This window comes from Petromyzon marinus, chromosome 68, assembly GCF_048934315.1.
Source record: "Petromyzon marinus isolate PM22_M1 ecotype Great Lakes invasive population chromosome 68, UKy_Petmar_22M1.pri1.0, whole genome shotgun sequence".
NCBI classification, from domain to species: domain Eukaryota; kingdom Metazoa; phylum Chordata; class Hyperoartia; order Petromyzontiformes; family Petromyzontidae; genus Petromyzon; species Petromyzon marinus.
Window position 1 is genome coordinate 3,051,562 of NC_133734.1, and position 27,124 is coordinate 3,078,685.

A 27,124-nucleotide genomic window follows, 5' to 3' on the forward strand; every position below is an offset into this window, starting at 1 on the left:
GAGAGCCGGGGTTGTAGCGGAAATGGTGGTGAGTCCCGTAGACCCCTGGCTAGGCCGGCTCAGCTTAGCCCCACCCCTAGTTCCCGTAGCCCTGGGCAACCCTCACCAAGGGTCTTGTGAGAGCCGGGGTTGTAGCAGAACCGGTGGTGAGTCCCGTAGACCCCCGGCTAGGCTGGCTCAGCTTAGTCTCCGCTAGCCCCCGTAGCCCTGGGTAACTCTCAACTAAGGTTCTTGTGAGAGCCTGGGTTGTAGCGGAACCGGCGGTGAGTCCCGTAGACCCCTGGCTAGGCCGGCTCAGTCTAGCCTCCCCTAGCCCCCGTAGCCCTGGGTACCTCTCAACCGAGGGTCTTGTCAGAGGCGGGGTTGTAGCGGAACCGGCGGTGAGTCCCGTAGACCCCTGGCTAGGCCGGCTCAGTCTAGCCTCCCCTAGCCCCCGTAGTCCTGGGTACCTCTCAACCGAGGGTCTTGTCAGAGGCGGGGTTGTAGCGGAACCGGCGGTGAGTCCCGTAGACCCCCGGCTAGGCCGGCTCAGCTTAGTCTCCCTTAGCCCCCGTAGCCCTGGGTAACTCTCACCAAGGTTCTTGTGAGAGCCGGGGTTGTAGCGGGACCGGTGGTGAGTCCCGTAGACCCCTGGCTAGGCCGGCTCAGCTTAGTCTCCGCTAGCCCCCGTAGCCCTGGGTAACTCTCAACCGAGGGTCTTGTGAGAGCCGGGGTTGGAGCAGAACCGGCGGTGAGTCCTGTACACCCTGGCTAGGCTGGGCCAGCTTAGTCTCCGCTAGCCCCCGTAGCCCTGGGTAACTCTCAACCGAGGGTCTTGTGAGAGCCGGGGTTGTAGCGGAACCGGTGGTGAGTCCCGTAGACCCCTGGCTAGGCCGGCTCAGCTTAGTCTCCGCTAGTTCCCGTAGCCCTGGGTAACTCTCAACCGAGGGTCTTGTGAGAGCCGGGGTTGGAGCAGAACCGGCGGTGAGTCCTGTACACCCTGGCTAGGCTGGGCCAGCTTAGTCTCCGCTAGCCCCCGTAGCCCTGGGTAACTCTCAACCGAGGGTCTTGTGAGAGCCGGGGTTGTAGCGGAACCGGTGGTGAGTCCCGTAGACCCCTGGCTAGGCCGGCTCAGCTTAGTCTCCGCTAGTTCCCGTAGCCCTGGGTAACTCTCAACCGAGGGTCTTGTGAGAGCCGGGGTTGGAGCAGAACCGGCGGTGAGTCCTGTAGACCCCTGGCTAGGCTGGGCCAGCTTAGTCTCCCTTAGCCCCCGTAGCCCTGGGTAACTCTCACCGAGGTTCTTGTGAGAGCCGGGGTTGTAGCGGAAACGGCGGTGAGTCCTGTAGACCCCTGGCTAGGCCGGCTCAACTTAGTCTCCGCTAGCCCCCGTAGCCCTGGGTACCTCTCACCGAGGTTCTTCTCAGAGCCGGGGTTATAGCGGAACCGGTGGTGAGTCCTGTAGACCCCCGGCTAGGCCGGCTCAGCTTAGTCTCCGCTAGTTCCCGTAGCCCTGGGTAACTCTCAACCGAGGGTCTTGTCAGAGCCGGGGTTGTAGCGGAACCGGCGGTGAGTCCTGTAGACCCCTGGCTAGGCTGGGCCAGCTTAGTCTCCCTTAGCCCCCGTAGCCCTGGGTAACCTCACCCGAGGTTCTTGTCAGAGCCTGGGTTGTAGCGGGACCGGCGGTGAGTCCCGTAGACCCCTGGCTAGGCCGGCTCAGCTTAGTCTCCCTTAGCCCCCGTAGTCCTGGGTACCTCTCAACCGAGGTTCTTGTGAGAGCCGGGGTTGTAGCGAAACCGGCGGTGAGTCCCGTAGACCCCCGGCTAGGCCGGCTCAGCTTAGTCTCCGCTAGCCCCCGTAGCCCTGGGTAACTCTCAACCGAGGTTCTTGTCAAAGCCTGGGTTGTAGCAGAACCGGTGGTGAGTCCTGTAGACCCCCGGCTCAGCTTAGTCTCCGCTAGCCCCCGTAGCCGAGGACCCGTGAGAGCGTCGCCCTGAGTCTGTGGGGCTCCGCTAGTTGGGGACGCTCCACTCCACCCACAACACCTGCCCTGGCTCTCCCGGAAGGACCCAGGGGGTATGGATCCCTCCAGCCGCCGGAGGCTTCTAACCAAGAACCTCGCAACAGGTCGTGGGTCTTGTTCCCTGGGCAAAGCTCGCGTAGGTCCGCGAAAAACGAGAAACGAGAAACGAGAAACCAGTCACGGCGTCTCGATCGACAACGCAGGCGACCGGCACCGGGCGCGGATCGATGCGGCAGGGTGACCTGCCGATTTTAGGAGAGGGATCAGCCCAACAGCGAGGGCTCATCAAGGCCCTTCTTCGGCTCTTTCGGCGAGAGTCACCCACCCACGTAGAATGAAATAATGAAAGAATGAAATAATGAAATAATGAAGAGACGGTTAAAATTTCTCGCGACGTTTCAGGCCACAGCGCAAGTGGCCCTCTTCAGGTGAAGCGACGGAACTGTCGGGAGGACAGGGCTCCAAATCATCGCTGCTGAGATTCGCGGCGGCTTTTGAGCTCGGTGAGAGGCGTGAAGACGCCTTGGCAAAGGAGTTTACGTATCAGAGCAGGAGAATTTCGCATTGAAAGGGCCCGAGGATTTACATTATGAGACCTCCCTTGCCAGTAACAAGATATAGTAATAGGTTTTTACCCTTTTAACCAGCGCAAAAACTGACGCCTTTATTCAAGGCATCATGTTTGCAATAACCACAACACAAGCAGTCAAAATGCAAACAAAAAAGAGACTAGGCTCTAAGAAAAGCCGTCTCTGGTGTGGACCAATCAAATTCAAGGACAGTGCCAATATTATTATCAGAGTTGTCTCTTTTTGCGTTTTGACTGCTTGTGTTGTGGTTATTGCAAACACGATGCCTTGAATAAAGGTGTCAGTTTTTGTGCGAGTTAAAAGGGTAAAACCTATTCCTATATCTTGTTCCTGGCAAAGGAGGTCTCATAATGTAAGTGCTCACCCCGAGCTCTCAATAACTCTGATAGTGCGCTGTTTTTGAGTTGTACGCCTTTTGGCGTCTTCTGGTCCAACACCAATGGAGACTAGACTAATTTTATTGTTTTATATTTTTTATTTTATTGTTTCCCTTCTACGTGGTGATGACTTTACCGAAAGAACCAAGAATAATAATTTTATTGTTTTACAATAATTTTATTGTTTTATATTTTTATTATTTTATTGTTTCCCTTCTACGTGGTGGTGACTTTACCGAAAGAACCAAGAATAATAATTTTATTGTTTTACAATAATTTTATTGTTTTATATTTTTATTATTTTATTGTTTCCCTTCTACGTGGTGGTGACTTTACCGAAAGAACCAAGAATAATAATTTTATTGTTTTATATTTGTATTATTTTATTGTTTCCCTTCTAACGTGGTGGTGACTTTACCGAAAAAAACCCCCAATAATATAATGGCACGGTACACTACTATCAGAAATGTGTGGTGTGTTGTTTGTGTTTTAGTGTTTGTCAGTGTTGTGGTCAGCATGCGGTGTAGAGGTGCAGCGTGATTCCTCGTCAAAGGGGTTTCAAATTCTTGGCTCTCTCGGTAGAGTCACCACGTTGAAGGGAAACAATAAAATAATATATATAATATTCTTGGTTCTTTCTGTAGAGTCACATTGAAGGGAAACAATAAAAAAAATATATAAAATATTCTTGGTTCTTTCTGTAGAGTCACATTGAAGGGAAACAATAAAAAATATATAAAATATTCTTGGTTCTTTCAGTAAAGTCACCACGTTGAAGGGAAATAATAAAATATATATAATATTCTTGGTTCTTTCTGTAGAGTCACATTGAAGGGAAACAATAAAAAAAATATATAAAATATTCTTGGTTCTTTCTGTAGAGTCACATTGAAGGGAAACAATAAAAAAAATATATAAAATATTCTTGGTTCTTTCAGTAAAGTCACGTTGAAGGGAAACAATAAAATAATAAAATATATAAAATATTCTTGGTTCTTTCGGTAGTCACCACGTTGAAGGGAAACAATAAAATAATAAAATAAATATATAAAATATTCTTGGTTCTTATATATAAAACAAAATATATATATAAAATATAAATAAAACAATAAAATAAATATAAAAACAATAATAAAAATTCTCACGACCTTTCGACCGTAACACAAACGATCGTCATCAGTCACGAACGCTTTCAATCAAAGGGGTTTTTAGTTTGGTTGCCAGAGCACAAACTTGGAATATAAAAATAAAATCTCTTCTCACGTTTTGGATTCACTGACAAAATCAATTCCCAGGATTGTGGGGGGTGGGGGGAGCGAATACTTCGGAATTCACCCTGCAATCGATTCCAAATGAAGTTTAAGTTTGCTGCCGATTCCTCTGGAGTCGACGATTCCCCACCTAACAGGAGTTTGTTTCCTGAAGTCTTCTCGAGTCAAGAAATCTAGAATTTTAAAAAATCGATTGGGATCGATTTTTTTTTCAAAACAAAAATTCGATTGGAATCGTATTAACAAAATTCCGTAATCGATTCCGATATCGATGAGGCCGGAGCGTCTCGAAAATGTTCGATTCCACGGTCATCGATTCCCGCTAACTACAACACGACCAACCAATCGATTCACGCAATCTTCGATTCCCCATACCGATTCCCCCTATTTCCTAAATTACCAACTCATCGATTGCCCCTGTATCCAACACTCTCTACCAATCGATTCCCCCTATCTACAACACTTCAGACCAATCGACTCCGCCCCCATCCGATTCCCCCTATCTCCAACACTACCCACCGATCGATTCCCACTTATCCAATTCCCCCTACCGATTCCGCCTTTCTCCAAAATTACCAACTCATCGATTCCCCCATATCAACACCATCTAGGAAACGATTCCCCCTATCCGATTCTACCCATCTCCAACACTACCAACCAATCGATCCACTCAATATCTGATTCACCATTTCCGATTCCCCCATCTCCAACACTACCCACCGATCGATTCCCACTTATCCAATTCCCCCTACCGATTCCGCCTTTCTCCAAAATTACCAACTCATCGATTCCCCCTCTATCAACACCATCTAGGAAACGATTCCCCCGACCGATTCCCCCCATCTCCAACACTAACAACCAATCGATTCCCACTTATCCGATTCCCCCTATCTTCAACACTACCCACCGATCGATTCCCACTCATCGTATTCCCCCTACCGATTCCGCCTTTCTCCAAAATTACCAACTCATCGATTCCCCAATTTGATCACCATCTAGGAAACGATTCCCCCTATCCGATTCCCCCCTATCTCCAACACTACCAACCAATCGATCCACACAAATTTTGATTCACCCTATCCGATCCCCCCCCATCTCTAACACAACCAACCGATCGATTCCCACTATTCCAAATACCCCTACCGATTCCGCCTTTCTCCAAAATTACCAACTCGTCGATTCCCCAATTTCAGCACCATCTAGGAAACGATTCCCCCTATCCGATTCCCCCCTATCTCCAACACTACTAACCAATTGATCCACTCAAATTTTGATTCACCTTTTCCGATTCCCCCTATCTCCAACACTACCCACCGATCGATTCCAACTTATCCAATTCCCCATACCGATTCCCCCTTTCTCCAAAATTACCAACTCATCGATTCCCCTATATCAACACTATCTAGGAAACGATTCCCCCTATCCGATTCCCCCCCATCTCCAACACTACCAACCAATCGATTCACTCAATTTCTGATTCACCCTTTCCGATTCCCCCTATCTCCAACACTACCCACCGATCGATTCCAACTTATCCAATTACCCCTACCGATTCCGCCTTCCTCCAAAATTACCAACTCATCGATTCCCCCATATCAACACCTTCTATGAAACGATTTCCCCTACCGATTCCCCCTATCTCCAACACTACCCACCGATCGATTCCAACTTATCCAATTACCCCTACCGATTCCGCCTTCCTCAAAAATTACCAACTCATCGATTCCCCTATATCAACACCTTCTAGGAAACGATTCCCCCTACCGATTCCCCCTATCTCCCAACACTACCAACCGATCGATTCCCGTGTGAGCCGCACGAGGAGAATCGGATCGCCACTCCCCACCCACACTCCCTCTCCCGTCATGGCCGCCCCCGTTCGGCGTCTTCGCTCCGCTGCGGAGTTTGAGGCGGCGCTGAGGGCGGCGGAGGCGAAAATCGTCCTCGTCGCCTTCACCGCACACTGGTGAGGATTACTGTAGACACACATAGATAGACACACACATAGACACACACATAGACACACACATAGACACACACATAGACACACACATAGACACACACACATAGACACACAGTCCTCGTCGCCTTCACCGCACACTGGTGAGGATTACTGTAGATAGACACACACATAGACACACACATATAGACACACACATAGACACACACACATAGACACACAGTCCTCGTCGCCTTCACCGCACACTGGTGAGGATTACTGTAGATAGACACACACACATACACACACAAAGACACACACACATAGACACACACACATAGACACATAGACACACACATAGATAGACACACACATAGACAGTCCTCGTCGCCTTCACCGCACACTGGTGAGGATTACTGTAGATAGACACACACATAGACACACACACATAGACACACACACATAGACACATAGACACATACATAGACACACACACACATAGACACATACACATAGACACACACACATAGACACACAGTCCTCGTCGCCTTCACCGCACACTGGTGAGGATTACTGTAGATAGACACACACACATACACACACATAGACACACACATAGACACACACACACAGAAACACACATAGACACACACATAGACACACACATAGACAGTCCTCGTCGCCTTCACCGCACACTGGTGAGGATTACTGTAGATAGACACACACACATACACACACATAGACACACACACATAGACACACACACATAGATAGACACACACATAGACACACACATAGACACATAGACACACAGTCCTCGTCGCCTTCACCGCACACTGGTGAGGATTACTGTAGACACACACACATAGACACACACACACATAGACACACACATAGACACACACATAGACACACACATAGACACACACATAGACACACACATAGACACACACATAGACACACACACATAGACACACACACACACATAGACACACACACATAGACACACACATAGACACACACATAGACACACACACATAGACACATAGACACACACATAGATACACATAGACACACACATAGACACATAGACACACACATAGATACACATAGACACACACATAGACACACACACATAGATAGATATACACATAGATAGACACACACACAGTCCTCGTCGCCTTCACCGCACACTGGTGAGGATTACTGTAGATAGACACACATAGATAGACACACACATACACATAGACACACACATAGACACATAGACACACACATAGATAGACACACACATACACATAGACACACACATAGACACACAGTCCTCGTCGCCTTCACCGCACACTGGTGAGGATTACTGTAGATAGACACACATAGACACACACACACATAGACACACACACATAGACACACACATAGACACATAGACACACACATAGATAGACACACACATACACATAGACACACACATAGACACACAGTCCTCGTCGCCTTCACCGCACACTGGTGAGGATTACTGTAGACACACATAGACACACACACATAGATAGACACACATAGACACACACACACATAGACACACACACATAGACACATAGACACACACATAGACACACACATAGACACATAGACACATAGACAGTCCTCGTCGCCTTCACCGCACACTGGTGAGGATTACTGTAGATAGACACACACACATAGATAGATATACACATAGACACACATAGACACATAGACACACAGTCCTCGTCGCCTTCACCGCACACTGGTGAGGATTACTGTAGACACACACATAGACACACACATAGACACACACATAGACACACACATAGACACACACACACAGACACACATACACATAGACACACACACAGACACACACATAGACACACACATAGACACATAGACACACAGTCCTCGTCGCTTTCACCGCACACTGGTGAGGATTACTGTAGATAGACACACACACATAGACACACACATAGACACACACACATAGACACACACACACATAGACACACACATAGACACACACACATAGACACACACACATAGACACACACACAGACACATAGACACACACACACACAGACACACACATAGACACATAGACACACACACACATAGACACACACACATAGACACACACACACATAGACACACACACACATAGACACACACACATAGACACATAGACACACACATAGATAGACACACACATAGACAGTCCTCGTCGCCTTCACCGCACACTGGTGAGGATTACTGTAGATAGACACACACACATAGACACACACATAGACACACACATAGACACACACACATAGACACACACACATAGACACACACACAGACACATAGACACACACACACACAGACACACACATAGACACATAGACACACACACACACACATAGACACACACACATAGACACACACACATAGACACACACACATAGACACACACACACATAGACACACACATAGACACACACACATAGACACACACACATAGACACACACACATAGACACACACATAGACACACACACACACAGTCCTCGTCGCCTTCACCGCACACTGGTGAGGATTACTGTAGATAGACACACATAGATAGACACACACACATAGATAGATATACACATAGACACACACACACACATACACACACACACACATAGACACACACAGATAGACATAGACACATAGACACACACACATAGACACACACACATAGACACACACACACATAGACACACACACATAGACACACACACATAGACACACACACATACACACACACACATAGACACACACACATAGACACACACACATAGACACACACACATAGACACACACACACATAGACATAGACACACACACACATAGACACACACACATAGACACACACACATAGACACACACACATAGACACACACATAGACACACACACATAGACACACACACATAGACACACACACACATAGACACACACATAGACACACACATAGATACATACACAGATAGACATAGACACACACACACATAGACACACACATAGATACATACACAGATAGACATAGACACATAGACACACACATAGACACACACACATAGACACACACATAGACACACACACATAGACACACACACACATAGACACACACATAGACACACACATAGATACATACACAGATAGACATAGACACACACACACATAGACACACACATAGATACACATAGACACACATAGACACACATAGATACACATAGACACACATAGACACACACATAGATACACATAGACACACATAGACACACATAGACACACACATAGACACACAGACACACATACACATAGACACACATAGACACACATAGATACACATAGACACACATAGATACACATAGACACACACATAGACACACACACATAGACACACACATACACATAGACACACACATACACATAGACACACATACACATAGATATACACATACACATAGACACACACATACACATAGATACACATAGACACACACATACACATAGATACACACATACACATAGACACACGTAGACACACATAGATACACATAGACACACATAGATACACATAGACACACACATAGACGTAGACACACATAGACGCATAGATATACACATAGACACACACATACACATAGACACACACATACACATAGATATACACATAGACACACACATACACATAGATACACACACACATAGATACACATAGATACACATAGACACACATAGATACACATAGACACACACATACACATAGACACACATAGACACACAGACACACATAGATACACGTAGACACACATAGATACACATAGACACACATAGATACACATAGATACACATAGACACACACATACACATAGACACACATAGACAGACATAGATACACGTAGACACACATAGATACACATAGACACACATAGATACACATAGATACACATAGACACACACGTAGATTTACGCATACACATAGACACACACATACACATAGATACACATAGACACACACAGACATAGATACACAAAGACACACACATAGACATAGATATACGCATACACATAGACACACACATAGGCATAGATACACATAGACACACAGACATAGATATACGCATACACATAGACACACACATACACATAGACACACACATACACATAGATACACATAGACACACACATAGATACACACATAGATACACCCACAGATACACACACAGATACACACACAGACACACACATAGATACACACGTAGACACACACGTAGATACACACGTGGATACACACATGGGTACACATAGATACACATAGATACACACATAGATACACATAGATACACACATAGATACACACGTGGATACACACATGGGTACACACATAGATACACATGTAGATACACACATAGATACACACATAGATACACATAGACACACACATAGACACACACGTAGATACACATAGACACACACATAGATACACACATAGATACACATAGATACACATAGAGACACACGTAGATAAACACGTAGATACACACGTAGATACACACGTAGATACACACACATAGACACATAGATACACACATAGATACACACGTAGATACACACATAGATACACACGTATATACACACGTAGATACACACGTAGATACACACATAGATACACACACAGATACACACACAGATACACACACAGATACACACACAGATACACACATAGACACACACATAGACACACACATAGATACACACATAGATACACATAGATACACACATAGATACACATGGACACACACGTAGATACACATAGACACACACATAGACACACACATAGACACACACATTGATACACACATAGATACACGTAGATACACATATAGATACACACATAGACACACACATAGATACACACATAAATACACACATAGACACACACATTGATACACACATAGATACACACATAGATACACACAGATACACACATAGATACACACATAATTACACACATAGATACACACACAGACACACACACAGATACACACATAGATACACACATAGATACACACATAGATACACACATAGACACACGCATAGATACACACGTAGATACACACGTAGATACACACGTAGATACACACGTAGATACACACATAGACACACACATAGATACACACATAGATACACACACAGATACACACACAGATACACACACAGATACACACACAGATACACACGCAGATACACACACAGATACACACATAGATACACATAGATACACACATAGATACACACATAGATACACATAGATACACACATAGATACACACATTGATACACACATAGATACACACATAGATACACACGTAGATACACACTTAGATACACACACAGATACACACGTAGATACACACTTAGATACACACATAGACACACACATAGATACACACGTAGATACACACATAGATACACACATAGATACATACATAGATACACACATAGATACACATAGATACACACATAGATACACATAGATACACACAGATACACACAGACACACACATAGACACACACATAGACACACACATAGACACACACATAGACACACACATAGACACACACATAGATACACACATTGATACACATAGATACACACGTAGATACACACATAGATACACACATAGATACACACATAGACACACATAGATACACACATAGATACACATAGACACACACATAGACACACACATAGACACACACAGATACACACGTAGATACACACATAGACACGCACATAGATACACACATAGATACACACATAGATACACGTAGATACACACATAGACACACACATAGACACACACATAGATACACACAGATAGATAGATATACACATAGATACACACACATAGATACACACACAGATACACACATAGATACACACAGATAGATAGATACACACATAGATACACACAGATACACACAGACACACACATAGACACACACATAGACACACACATAGACACACACATAGACACACACATAGATACACACATTGATACACATAGATACACACGTAGATACACACATAGATACACACATAGATACACACATAGACACACATAGATACACACATAGATACACATAGACACACACATAGACACACACATAGACACACACAGATACACACGTAGATACACACATAGACACACACATAGACACGCACATAGATACACACATAGATACACACATAGATACACGTAGATACACACATAGACACACACATAGACACACACATAGATACACACAGATAGATAGATATACACATAGATACACACACATAGATACACACACAGATACACACATAGATACACACAGATAGATAGATAGATACACACACAGATACACACATAGATACACACATAGATACACACATCGATACACACATAGATACACACATAGATACACACACATAGACACGTAGATACACACATAGATACACACATAGATACACACATAGATACACACGTAGATACACACGTAGATACACACATAGATACACACATAGATACACATAGATACACACATAGATACACACATAGATACACATGGACACACACGTAGATACACATAGACACACACATAGACACACACATAGACACACACATTGATACACACATAGATACACGTAGATACACATATAGATACACACATAGACACACACATAGATACACACATAAATACACACATAGACACACACATTGATACACACATAGATACACACATAGATACACACAGATACACACATAGATACACACATAGATACACATAGACACACACATAGACACACACATAGACACACACAGATACACACGTAGATACACACATAGACACACACATAGACACGCACATAGATACACACATAGATACACACATAGATACACGTAGATACACACATAGACACACACATAGACACACACATAGATACACACAGATAGATAGATATACACATAGATACACACACATAGATACACACACAGATACACACGTAGATACACACACATAGACACATAGATACACACATAGATACACACATAGATACACACGTAGATACACACGTATATACACACGTAGATACACACGTAGATACACACGTAGATACACACATAGATACACACACAGATACACACACAGATACACACACAGATACACACATAGACACACACATAGACACACACATAGATACACACATAGATACACATAGATACACATAGATACACATGGACACACACGTAGATACACATAGACACACACATAGACACACACATAGACACACACATTGATACACACATAGATACACGTAGATACACATATAGATACACACATAGACACACACATAGATACACACATAAATACACACATAGACACACACATTGATACACACATAGATACACACATAGATACACACAGATACACACATAGATACACACATAATTACACACATAGATACACACACAGACACACACACAGATACGCACATAGATACACACATAGATACACACATAGATACACACATAGATACACGCATAGACACACGCGTAGATACACACGTAGATACACACGTAGATACACACGTAGATACACACATAGACACACACGTAGATACACACGTAGATACACACACAGATACACACACAGATACACACACAGATACACACATAGATACACACGCAGATACACACACAGATACACACATAGATACACATAGATACACACATAGATACACACATAGATACACATAGATACACACATAGATACACACATTGATACACACATAGATACACACATAGATACACACGTAGATACACACTTAGATACACACACAGATACACACGTAGATACACACTTAGATACACACATAGACACACACATAGATACACACGTAGATACACACATAGATACACACATAGATACATACATAGATACACACATAGATACACATAGATACACACATAGATACACATAGATACACACAGATACACACAGACACACACATAGACACACACATAGACACACACATAGACACACACATAGACACACACATAGACACACACATAGATACACACATTGATACACATAGATACACACGTAGATACACACATAGATACACACATAGATACACACATAGACACACATAGATACACACATAGATACACATAGACACACACATAGACACACACATAGACACACACAGATACACACGTAGATACACACATAGACACGCACATAGATACACACATAGATACACACATAGATACACGTTGATACACACATAGACACACACATAGACACACACATAGATACACACAGATAGATAGATATAACAACAACAACCGCCATTCGCCACTAAGTGGCGGTGACGTCACCACGACGCTTGTGCCAGGCTATGTGCACCCTGAGGCCACGTGAAGTGTCGAACGCCCGCTGGCAGGAGGTCACGGGGCAGACCCAGGTGCCACGGGTCGACTGACTGAGATGACTGGCTGATGCACCACCTGTGCCCCCTACTGTGCCAACCTGCTGTGCTTTAGCCACCCGGCGCTCCGCTCGCTGTTGTGAGCGTCGCTCCTCCGCCCTCCGTTGTTGTTGGAGGGCGACTGCCTCCAACTGCCCAGTAGCATCCTTCACGAGCCTCCTCCACAGAGGCCGATCTTGACACCGCTGGTACCAGTCATCGGCAAGTCCACTCAGCTCCACGTCCTCCTGTACCACATCACTCCATCTCTTCTCTAGCCCGTGCCGCGCCCGCTTAGCCCCCTCAATCCGGCCAAACAAAAGCTGTTTCGGCATGCGGTGGCTGAGCATGCGGGCTACATGACCCAGCCATCGCAGCCTTGCCTGCCGGAGGAGCTCACCGATGGGACCCTGCCCAGATCTTTCAAGGATTTGTGAGCTCCTCACACAATCCAGTCTGGTTAAACCCAGGATGGATCGTAGGCAGGTCAGCCTAAATGTTTCTAACCGGCGAAGATGTTCCATTAGGGGGGTCCACGTTTCGCAAGCGTAGAGAAGGGAGGGAATGACCGTGGCCGAGAAGACCTGAAGCTTAGTGCGGAGCGACAGACCAGGTAGCTTCCACACAGCGTTACGCAACCGATGAAAAGATATTGCCGCTCGACTGATTCGGAGTGAGACCTCTGCTGTTAAACTGGAGCCAGTCATAAGCACACTGCCCAGGTATGGGAAACTCTCCACTCTCTCCACAACTGCCCCATCACCGATTGGGAGTTGTGGGGGTGGAGTGTCCGATGGTACAAAATACCCAGGCAGGTGCTTAGTTTTGGTGGGGCTGATGGTAAGGCCCCACCTCTTAGTGGCACGCTCCAGTCTCAGCAGCAGCGTCTCCAACTCCTCCTCTGACTGAGCAGCTATTACCAAGTCATCAGCATACATAACGTGGTTGAGCAATAGGGAGCCATCCCTTGACCGCACCCGGGCATCGATTAGCCTCCCATTATATCTGTACCATATGGAGATTCCCCCGGTACAGCTATTGAAGGCTTCACGAACTACATGGTCAAAATAGATGTTAAATAATGTGGGAGCCAGAGGACATCCCTGTCGCACCCCAAGGTGTACAGGGAATGGCTCTGACTCCCGGCCACGTAGTTTTACCCGGGCCCGCTCACCATCATGAAGGTCCTTAATGATCGTGAGCAGAGGGTCAGGTACTCCAAAAGCACGAAGAACGACCCAGAGCCCAGGCCTACTGATGGTATCATAGGCCTTGACCAGGTCAATAAAGCAGAGATGTAGGTCTTGTTGGAATTCCCTACACCTCTGCTGTAGCAGACGGACAGAAAATATGGCATCTGTGCAGGACCGCCCTTTCCTGAAACCGCATTGGGGCTCCGCAAGCCTCTCCTCAGCGTGCCTGGCAAGGCGATGCTGAATAATCCTTGCCAGGACCTTTCACGGCACACTGAGGAGTGAGATGCCCCTGTAGTTGTTACAGTCTGTGCGGTCCCCCTTCTTAAAAAGGGGGACCACCAGGGCATCCTTCCAATCCTGCGGAACCCGTCCAGTGGTCCAGACTGTTGTTATGATGTCATATAGGGCAGTCTGTGCACAAACGCCACCCTCCCTCAGCATTTCGCTTGGGAGATCATCTCTGCCCGCTGCCTTTCCTGGTCTCAGACTCCGGATCGCCTTCAATACTTCCTCAGCAGATGGCACCTCAGCCAGCCACTCACAGGGGGTGACTTCATCCAATATTTGAGGCACCGCAGCCTCAGCAGGGTCATCCTCACTTTGTGCCACGATGTTTTCCTGGCTGTGGGATTTTCCCTCCCCCAGGACCTCACAGAAATGCTCAGCAAATCTGCGAACCTGTTCCTGGGGGTCGGAAATTGGATCACCGTTTTTTCCCCTAATGATGGTAATAGGTGTGGCGCTGCAGGTTACTTTTTTGATGGAGTTAAATAGCGATTTGTGATCATGGGCCACTGAGGCAGACCCCATCTCCTCAGCAACCCGCGACCACCACCCATCCTTGCAGCGCCTCACGGCTCTCCGAACCTCCGAGCGAAGGCTGCGGTAAGCCTCCTCATTCTCTGACGTGGGATTCTGTAGCCGATGACAGTGGGCCTGTCGCTTTTTCTCAACCATCCTGAACAACTCCTCTGTCATCCAGGGTGTCTGGGGAGGTCTGGACCGCGTACCCAAAGCAGCCATTGCAGCTGCATAAGTCACAGTCCTAAACCTCGCCCATTTACCCTCGACATCAGGAGGAGTCGGGGACGATGCCAATCCCAGCCGCAAGCGATGATGAAATTCTCGCTTGCAACTTTCATCAGATAACTGAGACCAGGCCACTTTAGGTTGGAATGGGGTCCTGGGTGTACACCCACCACCGGAGTGGAAGAATGGCAGGCGCATCTTACAGATTACTAGTCGATGGTCAGAGGGCAGATCAGCTCCACGGTAGGTCCTGGTGTCAAGGACATGGGCTCGCATTCGCTGGTCCGTCACTATGTAGTCCAGCAGATGTTCTTGCTTGGACCCGGCATGCATCCATGATGTTGTGTGGATGCGCCGATGCCGGAACAGCGTGTTGGTAATTACAAGCCCATGGGCTGCACAAAAATCTAGCAGCCTCCTACCGTTGTTATTGAGCTGATCTGGCCCATGCCCTCCAATCACTCCAGACCAGGTGCCAGTATCATGACCAACTCGGGCATTGAAGTCACCCAACATGATGACTCTATCCCGAGGGGCCACTTTAGCCAGCACCTGTGACAGGAGGTCATAGAAGGCATCTGACTCATCGGCTTTGCCTGCATCCCTCCACGGATGTTCATCTTCGGTGGGGGCATAAGTAACCACGACCACCATTCCTCGCCTCCGGTTGATGGGAAGGCGAGCCCAAAGTAGCCTGGGGCTTACAGCTTCCCACACCTCACCGCCACGCTCCCACGCCCCCTTCATTCTTTTGTTCAAAAGAAGACCCACACCCTGTTGTTTGGCAGTCTGCTGCCCCGAGTAGAGGACTGTCCACCCCTCATGGTGGCAGGAGCCAGAGCCGGTCCACCGGACCTCCTGAATGCCGCATAGATCCAGGCGGTACCGGTCCAGCTCCCGACAGAGGAGTGGCAGCCTCTCCTCTGCAGTGAGCGTTCGAACATTCCACGTGGCCACCCGTAGTGGCTTTTCGTTGTTTCTGGAGTAGCCCCGAGGGTAGGTATTCAATCTCCTGGCTCCGCCAATTGGGGTTTGGCCAGGAGACGTCATAGACGCCTGGCCCCCCGGGGCCTCCGGCACAAGCTTAGTTGTTACATATTTCACTTTAATTCGTGGTTTTGTGGTAATTAATTGAAGGTGGAGGGGTTACCAGCCCCTCGCACCCGTCCAGAGCCCCCGTTTAGCCCCTGTGGTGGACACATATGCCATGAGGGGAGGAGCCAATCAAAATTGGAACTCCCCCCACAGCACTGTCCACGACAGAGTTGCCCGTCCGGCACCGCGAGGAGGTAGGGGGTTGTTTTGCCGGACTGTGTGTGTATCTAGATATACACATAGATACACACACATAGATACACACACAGATACACACATAGATACACACAGATAGATAGATACACACATAGATACACACAGATACACACAGACACACACATAGACACACACATAGACACACACATAGACACACACATAGACACACACATAGATACACACGTTGATACACATAGATACACACGTAGATACACACATAGATACACACATAGATACACACATAGACACACATAGATACACACATAGATACACATAGACACACACATAGACACACACATAGACACACACAGATACACACGTAGATACACACATAGACACACACATAGACACGCACATAGATACACACATAGATACACACATAGATACACGTAGATACACACATAGACACACACATAGACACACACATAGATACACACAGATAGATAGATATACACATAGATACACACACATAGATACACACACAGATACACACATAGATACACACAGATAGATAGATAGATACACACACAGATACACACATAGATACACACATAGATACACACATAGATACACACATCGATACACACATAGATACACACATAGATACACACACATAGACACGTAGATACACACATAGATACACACATAGATACACACGTAGATACACACGTAGATACACACATAGATACACACAGATACACACACATAGATACACACATAGATACACACATAGATACACACGTAGATACACATAGATACACACATAGATACACACACATAGATACACACACAGATACACACATAGATACACACAGATAGATAGATACACACACAGATACACACATAGATACACACGTAGATACACACGTAGATACATACGTAGATACACACACAGATACACACATAGATACACACACATAGACACGTAGATACACACATAGATACACACATAGATACACACATAGATACACACGTAGATACACACATAGATACACACAGATACACACACATAGATACACACATAGATACACACATAGATACACACGTAGATACACGTAGATACACACATAGATACACACATAGATACACACATAGATACACACGTAGATACACACGTAGATACGCATAGATACACACGTAGATATACACACATAGATGCACACATAGACACACACATAGATACACACATAGACACACACATAGACACACACATAGATACACACGTAGACACACATAGACACACACATAGATACACACATAGATACCCATAGATACACATAGAGACACACGTAGATAAACACGTAGATACACACGTAGATACACACACATAGACACATAGATACACACATAGATACACACGTAGATACACACGTAGATACACACGTAGATACACACGTAGATACACACGTAGATACACACACAGCTACACACACAGATACACACACAGATACACACATAGACACACACATAGACACACACATAGATGCACACATAGATACACATAGATACACATACACACATAGATACACATAGATACACACATAGATACACATAGATACACATAGACACACACGTAGATACACATAGACACACACATAGACACACACATAGATACACACATAGACACACACATAGATACACACATAGATACACACGTAGATACACACGTAGATACACACGTAGATACACACATAGACACACACATAGATACACACATAGATACACACACACAGATACACACACAGATACACACACAGATACACACACAGATACACACATAGATACACACGCAGATACACACGCAGATACACACACAGATACACACATAGATACACATAGATACACACATAGATACACACAGATACACACATAGATACACACATAGATACACACATAGATACACACATAGATACACACATAGATACACACACAGATACACACGTAGATACACACTTAGATACACACATAGACACACACATAGATACACACGTAGATACACACATAGATACACACATAGATACACACATAGATACACACATAGATACACATAGATACACACATAGATACACATAGATACACACAGATACACACAGATACACACATAGACACACACATAGACACACACATAGATACACACATAGATACACACAGATACACACGTAGATACACACATAGATACACACAGATACACACACATAGATACACACATAGATACACACGTAGATACACACGTAGATACACATAGATACACACGTAGATACGCACATAGATACACACGTAGACACACACATAGATACACACACATAGATACACACATAGATACACACATAGATACAAACACGTAGATACACACATAGATACACACGTAGATACACACATAGATACACACATAGATACACACTTAGATACACACATAGACACACACACACATAGACACACACATAGACATAGATACACACATGCACATAGATACACATAGACACACTCATAGACATAGATACACACATACACATAGACACACACATACACATAGATACACATAGACACACACATAGACATAGACACACACAGACATAGACACACACATACACATAGACACACACATAGACATAGATACACATAGACACACACATAGACATGGATACACACATACACATAGATACACATAGACACACACATAGACATAGATACACACATACACATAGATACACATAGACACACACATAGACAGATACACAGATACACATAGATACACATAGACACACACATAGACATAGTCACACACACACACACATAGACACATACATAGACATAGATACACATAGACACACACATAGACATAGATACACACATAAACATAGATACACATAGACACACACATAGACATAGATACACACATACACATAGATACACATAGACACACACATAGACATAGACACACACACACATAGACACACATAGACACATATATATCACTGTGTGTATAACACTGTGTGTATAACACTGTGTGTATATCACTGTTTGTATATCACTGTGTATATATCACTGTGTGTGTGTCACACTGTGTGTATAATAGCGTGTGTGTGTCACACTGTGTGTATAACACCGCGTGTGTGTTTGTCACACTGTGTATATATAACACTGTGTGTGTGTGTCACACTGTGTATATATAACACTGTGTGTGTGTCACACTGTGTATATAACACTGTGTGTGTGTCACACTGTATATATATATAACACTGTGTGTGTGTCACACTGTGTATATATAACACTGTGTGTGTGTCACACTGTGTATATAACACTGTGTGTGTGTCACACTGTATATATATATATAACACTGTGTGTGTGTGTCACACTGTGTGTATATAACACTGTGTGTGTGTGTCACACTGTGTATATATAACACTGTGTGTGTGTGTGTCACACTGTGTGTATAACACTGTGTGTGTGTCACTGTGTGTATATCACTGTGTGTGTGTCACACTGTGTGTATATCACTGTGTGTGTGTCACACTGTGTGTATATCACTGTGTGTGTGTCACACTGTGTATATAACACTGTGTATGTGTGTGTCACACTGTGTATATATCACTGTGTGTGTGTGTATATATCACTGTGTGTGTCACACTGTGTGTATAACACCGTGTGTGTGTGTATATATCACTGTGTGTGTCACACTGTGTATATATAACACCGTGTGTGTGTGTGTCACACTGTGTGTATAACACCGCGTGTGTGTGTGTGTGTCACACTGTGTGTATAACACTGTGTGTGTGTGTCACACTGTGTATAACACCGTTAAGGTGTATGTGTGTGTGTCGGAGTGCCCCTTGTCACGCTGTGTGTATAACACCGTGTGTGTGTGTGTCACACTGTGTATATATAACACCGTGTGTGTGTGTGTGTTTATGTGTGTGTCTGTAGGAGTGTGTGTGTGTGTGTCACACTGTGTATAACACCGCGTGTGTGTGTGTGAATCACACTGTGTATATATAACACCGTGTGTGTGTGTCACACTGTGTATATATAACACCGTGTGTGTGTGTCACACTGTGTATATATAACACCGTGTGTATGTGTGTGTGTCACACTGTGTATATATCACTGTGTGTGTGTTACACTGTGTATATATAACACCGTGTGTATGTGTGTATGTGTGTGTGTGTATGTGTGTGTGTCACACTGTGTATATATCACTGTGTGTGTCACACTGTGTATATATAACACCGTGTGTGTGTGTGTCACACTGTGTATATATAACACTGTGTGTGTGTCTGTGTGTGTGTGTAGGAGTGCCCCTTGTCACACTGTGTATAACACCGTGTGTGTGTGAGTCACACTGTGTGTATAACACCGTGTGTATAACACTGTGTATGTGTGTATGTGTGTGTCTGTGTGTGTGTGTAGGAGTGCCCCTTGTCACGCTGTGTATATGTAACACCGTGTGTGTGTGTGTCACACTGTGTATAACACCGTGTATGTGTGTGTGTGTATATAACACCGTATGTGTGTGTCTGTGTGTGTGTGTGTAGGAGTGCCCCTTGTCACGCTGTGTATATGTAACACCGTGTGTGTGTGTGTCACACTGTGTGTATATAACACCGTGTGTGTGTGTGTATATAACACCGTGTGTATGTGTGTGTCTGTGTGTGTGTGTGTAGGAGTGCCCCTTGTCACACTGTGTGTATATAACACCGTGTGTGTGTGTATATAACACCGTGTGTGTGTGTGTGTCTGTGTGTGTGTGTAGGAGTGCCCCTTGTCACACTGTGTGTATATAACACCGTGTGTGTGTGTATATAACACCGTGTGTGTCTGTGTGTCTGTGTGTGTGTGTAGGAGTGCCCCTTGTCACACTGTGTCTATATAACACCGTGTGTGTGTGTATATAACACCGTGTGTGTGTGTGTGTGTATATAACACCGTGTGTATGTGTGTGTGTGTGTCTGTGTGTCTGTGTGTGTGTGTGTGTAGGAGTGCCCCTTGTCACACTGTGTGTATATAACACCGTGTGTGTGTGTGTGTATATAACACCGTGTGTGTGTGTATGTGTGTGTGTGTCTGTGTGTGTGTGTAGGAGTGCCCCTTGTCACGCTGTGTGTATATAACACCGTGTGTGTGTGTGTATAACACCGTGTGTATGTGTGTGTCTGTGTGTGTGTGTGTAGGAGTGCCCCTTGTCACGCTGTGTGTATATAACACCGTGTGTGTGTGTGTGTATATAACACTGTGTGTGTGTGTGTGTATATAACACCGTGTGTGTGTGTCTGTGTGTGTCTGTGTGTGTGTGTAGGAGTGCCCCTTGTCACGCTGTGTGTATATAACACCGTGTGTGTGTGTGTGTATATAACACCGTGTGTGTGTGTCTGTGTGTGTCTGTGTGTGTGTGTAGGAGTGCCCCTTGTCACACTGTGTGTATATAACACCGTGTGTGTGTGTGTGTATATAACACCGTGTGTGTGTGTCTGTGTGTGTCTGTGTGTGTGTGTAGGAGTGCCCCTTGTCACACTGTGTGTATATAACACCGTGTGTGTGTGTGTGTATATAACACCGTGTGTGTGTGTGTGTCTGTGTGTGTGTGTAGGAGTGCCCCTTGTCACACTGTGTATAACACCGTGTGTGTGTGTGTGTCACAATGTGTATATATAACACTGTGTGTGTGTGTGTGTGTCACACTGTGTGTATATAACACCGTGTGTGTGTGTATGTGTGTGTGTGTCTGTGTGTGTGTAGGAGTGCCCCTTGTCACGCTGTGTATATGTAACACCGTGTGTGTGTGTGTGTATATAACACCGTGTGTGTCTGTGTGTCTGTGTGTGTGTGTAGGAGTGCCCCTTGTCACGCTGTGTATAACACCGTGTGTGTGTGTCACGCTGTGTATATATAACACCGTGTGTGTGTGTGTCACAATGTGTATATATAACACTGTGTGTGTGTGTGTCACGCTGTGTGTATATAACACCGTGTGTGTGTGTATGTGTGTGTGTGTCTGTGTGTGTGTGTAGGAGTGCCCCTTGTCACACTGTGTGTATATAACACCGTGTGTATGTGTGTGTGTGTGTATATAACACCGTGTGTGTGTGTGTGTGTCTGTGTGTCTGTGTGTGTGTGTAGGAGTGCCCCTTGTCACACTGTGTGTATATAACACCATGTGTGTGTGTGTCACAATGTGTATATATAACACTGTGTGTATGTGTGTCACACTGTGTGTATATAACACCGTGTGTGTGTGTGTGTATATAACACCGTGTGTGTGTGTATGTGTGTGTGTGTCTGTGTGTGTGTGTAGGAGTGCCCCTTGTCACGCTGTGTGTATATAACACCGTGTGTGTGTGTGTGTATAACACCGTGTGTGTGTGTGTCTGTGTGTGTGTGTAGGAGTGCCCCTTGTCACACTGTGTGTATATAACACCGTGTGTGTGTGTATATAACACCGTGTGTGTGTCTGTGTGTCTGTGTGTGTGTGTAGGAGTGCCCCTTGTCACGCTGTGTATAACACCGTGTGTGTGTGTCACACTGTGTATATATAACACTGTGTGTATGTGTGTCACACTGTTGTTATATAACACCGTGTGTATAACACCGTGTGTGTGTCTGTGTGTGTGTGTCTGTGTGTGTGTGTAGGAGTGCCCCTTGTCACACTGTGTATATATAACACCGTGTGTGTGTCTGTGTGTGTGTGTGTGTATATAACACCGTGTGTGTGTGTGTCTGTGTGTGTGTGTGTAGGAGTGCCCCTTGTCACGCTGTGTGTATATCACTGTGTATGTGTGTGTATGTGTATGTGTGTGTCACACTGTGTGTATATAACACCGTGTGTGTGTGTGTCTGTGTGTGTGTGTGTCTGTGTGTGTGTGTCTGTGTGTGTGTGTAGGAGTGCCCCTTGTCACACTGTGTGTATATAACACCGTGTGTGTGTGTGTGTATATAACACCGTGTGTGTGTGTATGTGTGTGTGTGTCTGTGTGTGTGTGTAGGAGTGCCCCTTGTCACGCTGTGTATATATAACACCGTGTGTGTGTGTATGTGTGTCTGTGTGTGTGTCTGTGTGTGTGTGTGTAGGAGTGCCCCTTGTCACACTGTGTGTATATAACACCGTGTGTGTGTCACACTGTGTGTATATATCACCGTGTGTGTGTGTATATAACACCGTGTGTGTGTGTGTGTATATAACACTGTGTGTGTGTGTGTGTATATAACACCGTGTGTGTGTGTCTGTGTGTGTCTGTGTGTGTGTGTAGGAGTGCCCCTTGTCACGCTGTGTGTATATAACACCGTGTATGTGTGTGTGTGTATAACACCGTGTGTGTGTGTGTGTCTGTGTGTGTGTGTAGGAGTGCCCCTTGTCACACTGTGTATATATAACACCGTGTGTGTGTGTGTGTATATAACACCGTGTGTGTCTGTGTGTGTGTGTGTGTCTGTGTGTCTGTGTGTGTGTGTGTGTAGGAGTGCCCCTTGTCACGCTGTCCCCTCTCTGCTGAGCCAGCTCAGTTCCAGCTTCCCCGGCGTCGTCTTCCTAGAGGTGGACATCGACCAATGCCGGGTGCGGGACAACGTGCAGCTGTGCCTGGCGCCAAGCGTCTGTGTGTGTCACTGTGTGTCTGTGTGTGTGAGTGTCTGTGTCTGTGTGTGTCTGTGTGTGTGAGTGTGTGTGGCTGTGTGTGTCTATGTGTGTGAGTGTCTGTGTGTGTCTGTGTGTGTCTGTGTGTGTGAGTGTGTGTGTAGTGTGTGTGTGTGTGTGTTTGTGTGTGTCTGTCACTGTGTGTGTGTGTGTGTGTCTGTGTGTGTGTAGTGTGTCTGTGTGTGTGTCTGTGTGTGTGTAGTGTGTGTCTGTGTGTGTGTGTGTAGTGTGTCTGTGTGTGTGTGTCTGTGTGTGTCTGTGTGTGTGTGTGTGTCTGCGTGTGTCTGTGTGTGTGTGTGTGTCTGCGTGTGTCTGTGTGTGGGGAGCGATAGTGTAGTGGTTAGCGCTACGCTGCGCTATGAACCTGGCGACCCGAGTTCGATTCTCGCTCACGGCCAACACCAGTGACGATTATCTGAACCGGTCCCGGGCCTCCTCTAGGTCGACTCAGCCTCAAATGAGTACCTGGTGCGGTGTGTAAACATTGCCACTAGGGAGACAAAGGCGGTCGGGCGTGGTGCTGGCCACCCACCCCCTCGTGTACCGTTCCGGCCTTCATAGGTGCTCGCTAACAGCACTTGCCCCTACAGTCTGTTAAGGCTATAAGGGGGATCTTTGTGTCTGTGTGTGTGTCTGTGTGTGTGAGTGTGTTTGTGTGTCTGTGTGTGTGTGTCACTGTGTGTGTGTCTGTGTGTGTCTGTGTGTGTGTGGCTGTGTGTGAGTGTGTCGCTGTGTGTGGCTGTGTGTGTGTCTGTGTGTGTGTCTGTGTGTGTGTCTGTGTGTCTGTGTGTGTGTCTGTGTGTGTGAGTGTGTTTGTGTGTCTGTGTGTGTGTGTGTGTGTCACTGTGTGTGTGTGTGTCTGTGTGTGTCTGTGTGTGTGAGTGTGTCGCTGTGTGTGGCTGTGTGTGTGTCCGTGTGTGTGTGTGTGTCTGTGTGTGTGTCTGTGTGTGTGTGTGTCTGTGTGTGTGTGTGTGTGCCTACCCACCCATCTACCCACCCACCTACCTACCTACCCACCTACCCACCCACCCATCTACCTACCCACCTGCCCACCCACCCACCTACCCACCCACCCACCTACCTACCCACCTACCCACCCACCTACCCACCCACCCACCTACCTACCCACCTGCCCACCCACCTACCCACCTACCCACCCACCTACCCACCCACCTGCCCACCCACCTACCTACCCACCTGCCCACCCACCTACCCACCTACCCACCCACCTG

At 45.6% G+C, this 27,124-nt stretch overlaps 1 protein-coding gene across 1 annotated transcript in view; it reads left to right on the top strand.

Annotated features, from left to right (window-relative positions):
- Positions 1-6,102: 6,102 nt before the first annotated feature.
- Positions 6,103-27,124, top strand: part of TXNL1 (thioredoxin like 1) — a 31,798-nt gene continuing 10,776 nt past the window's right edge. The window contains exons 1-3 of the mRNA XM_076054925.1: positions 6,103-6,195; positions 8,715-8,755; positions 25,718-25,814. Coding sequence (XP_075911040.1) covers positions 6,103-6,195; positions 8,715-8,755; positions 25,718-25,814 — 231 coding nt within the window. The remainder of the gene's footprint in view (positions 6,196-8,714; positions 8,756-25,717; positions 25,815-27,124) is intronic.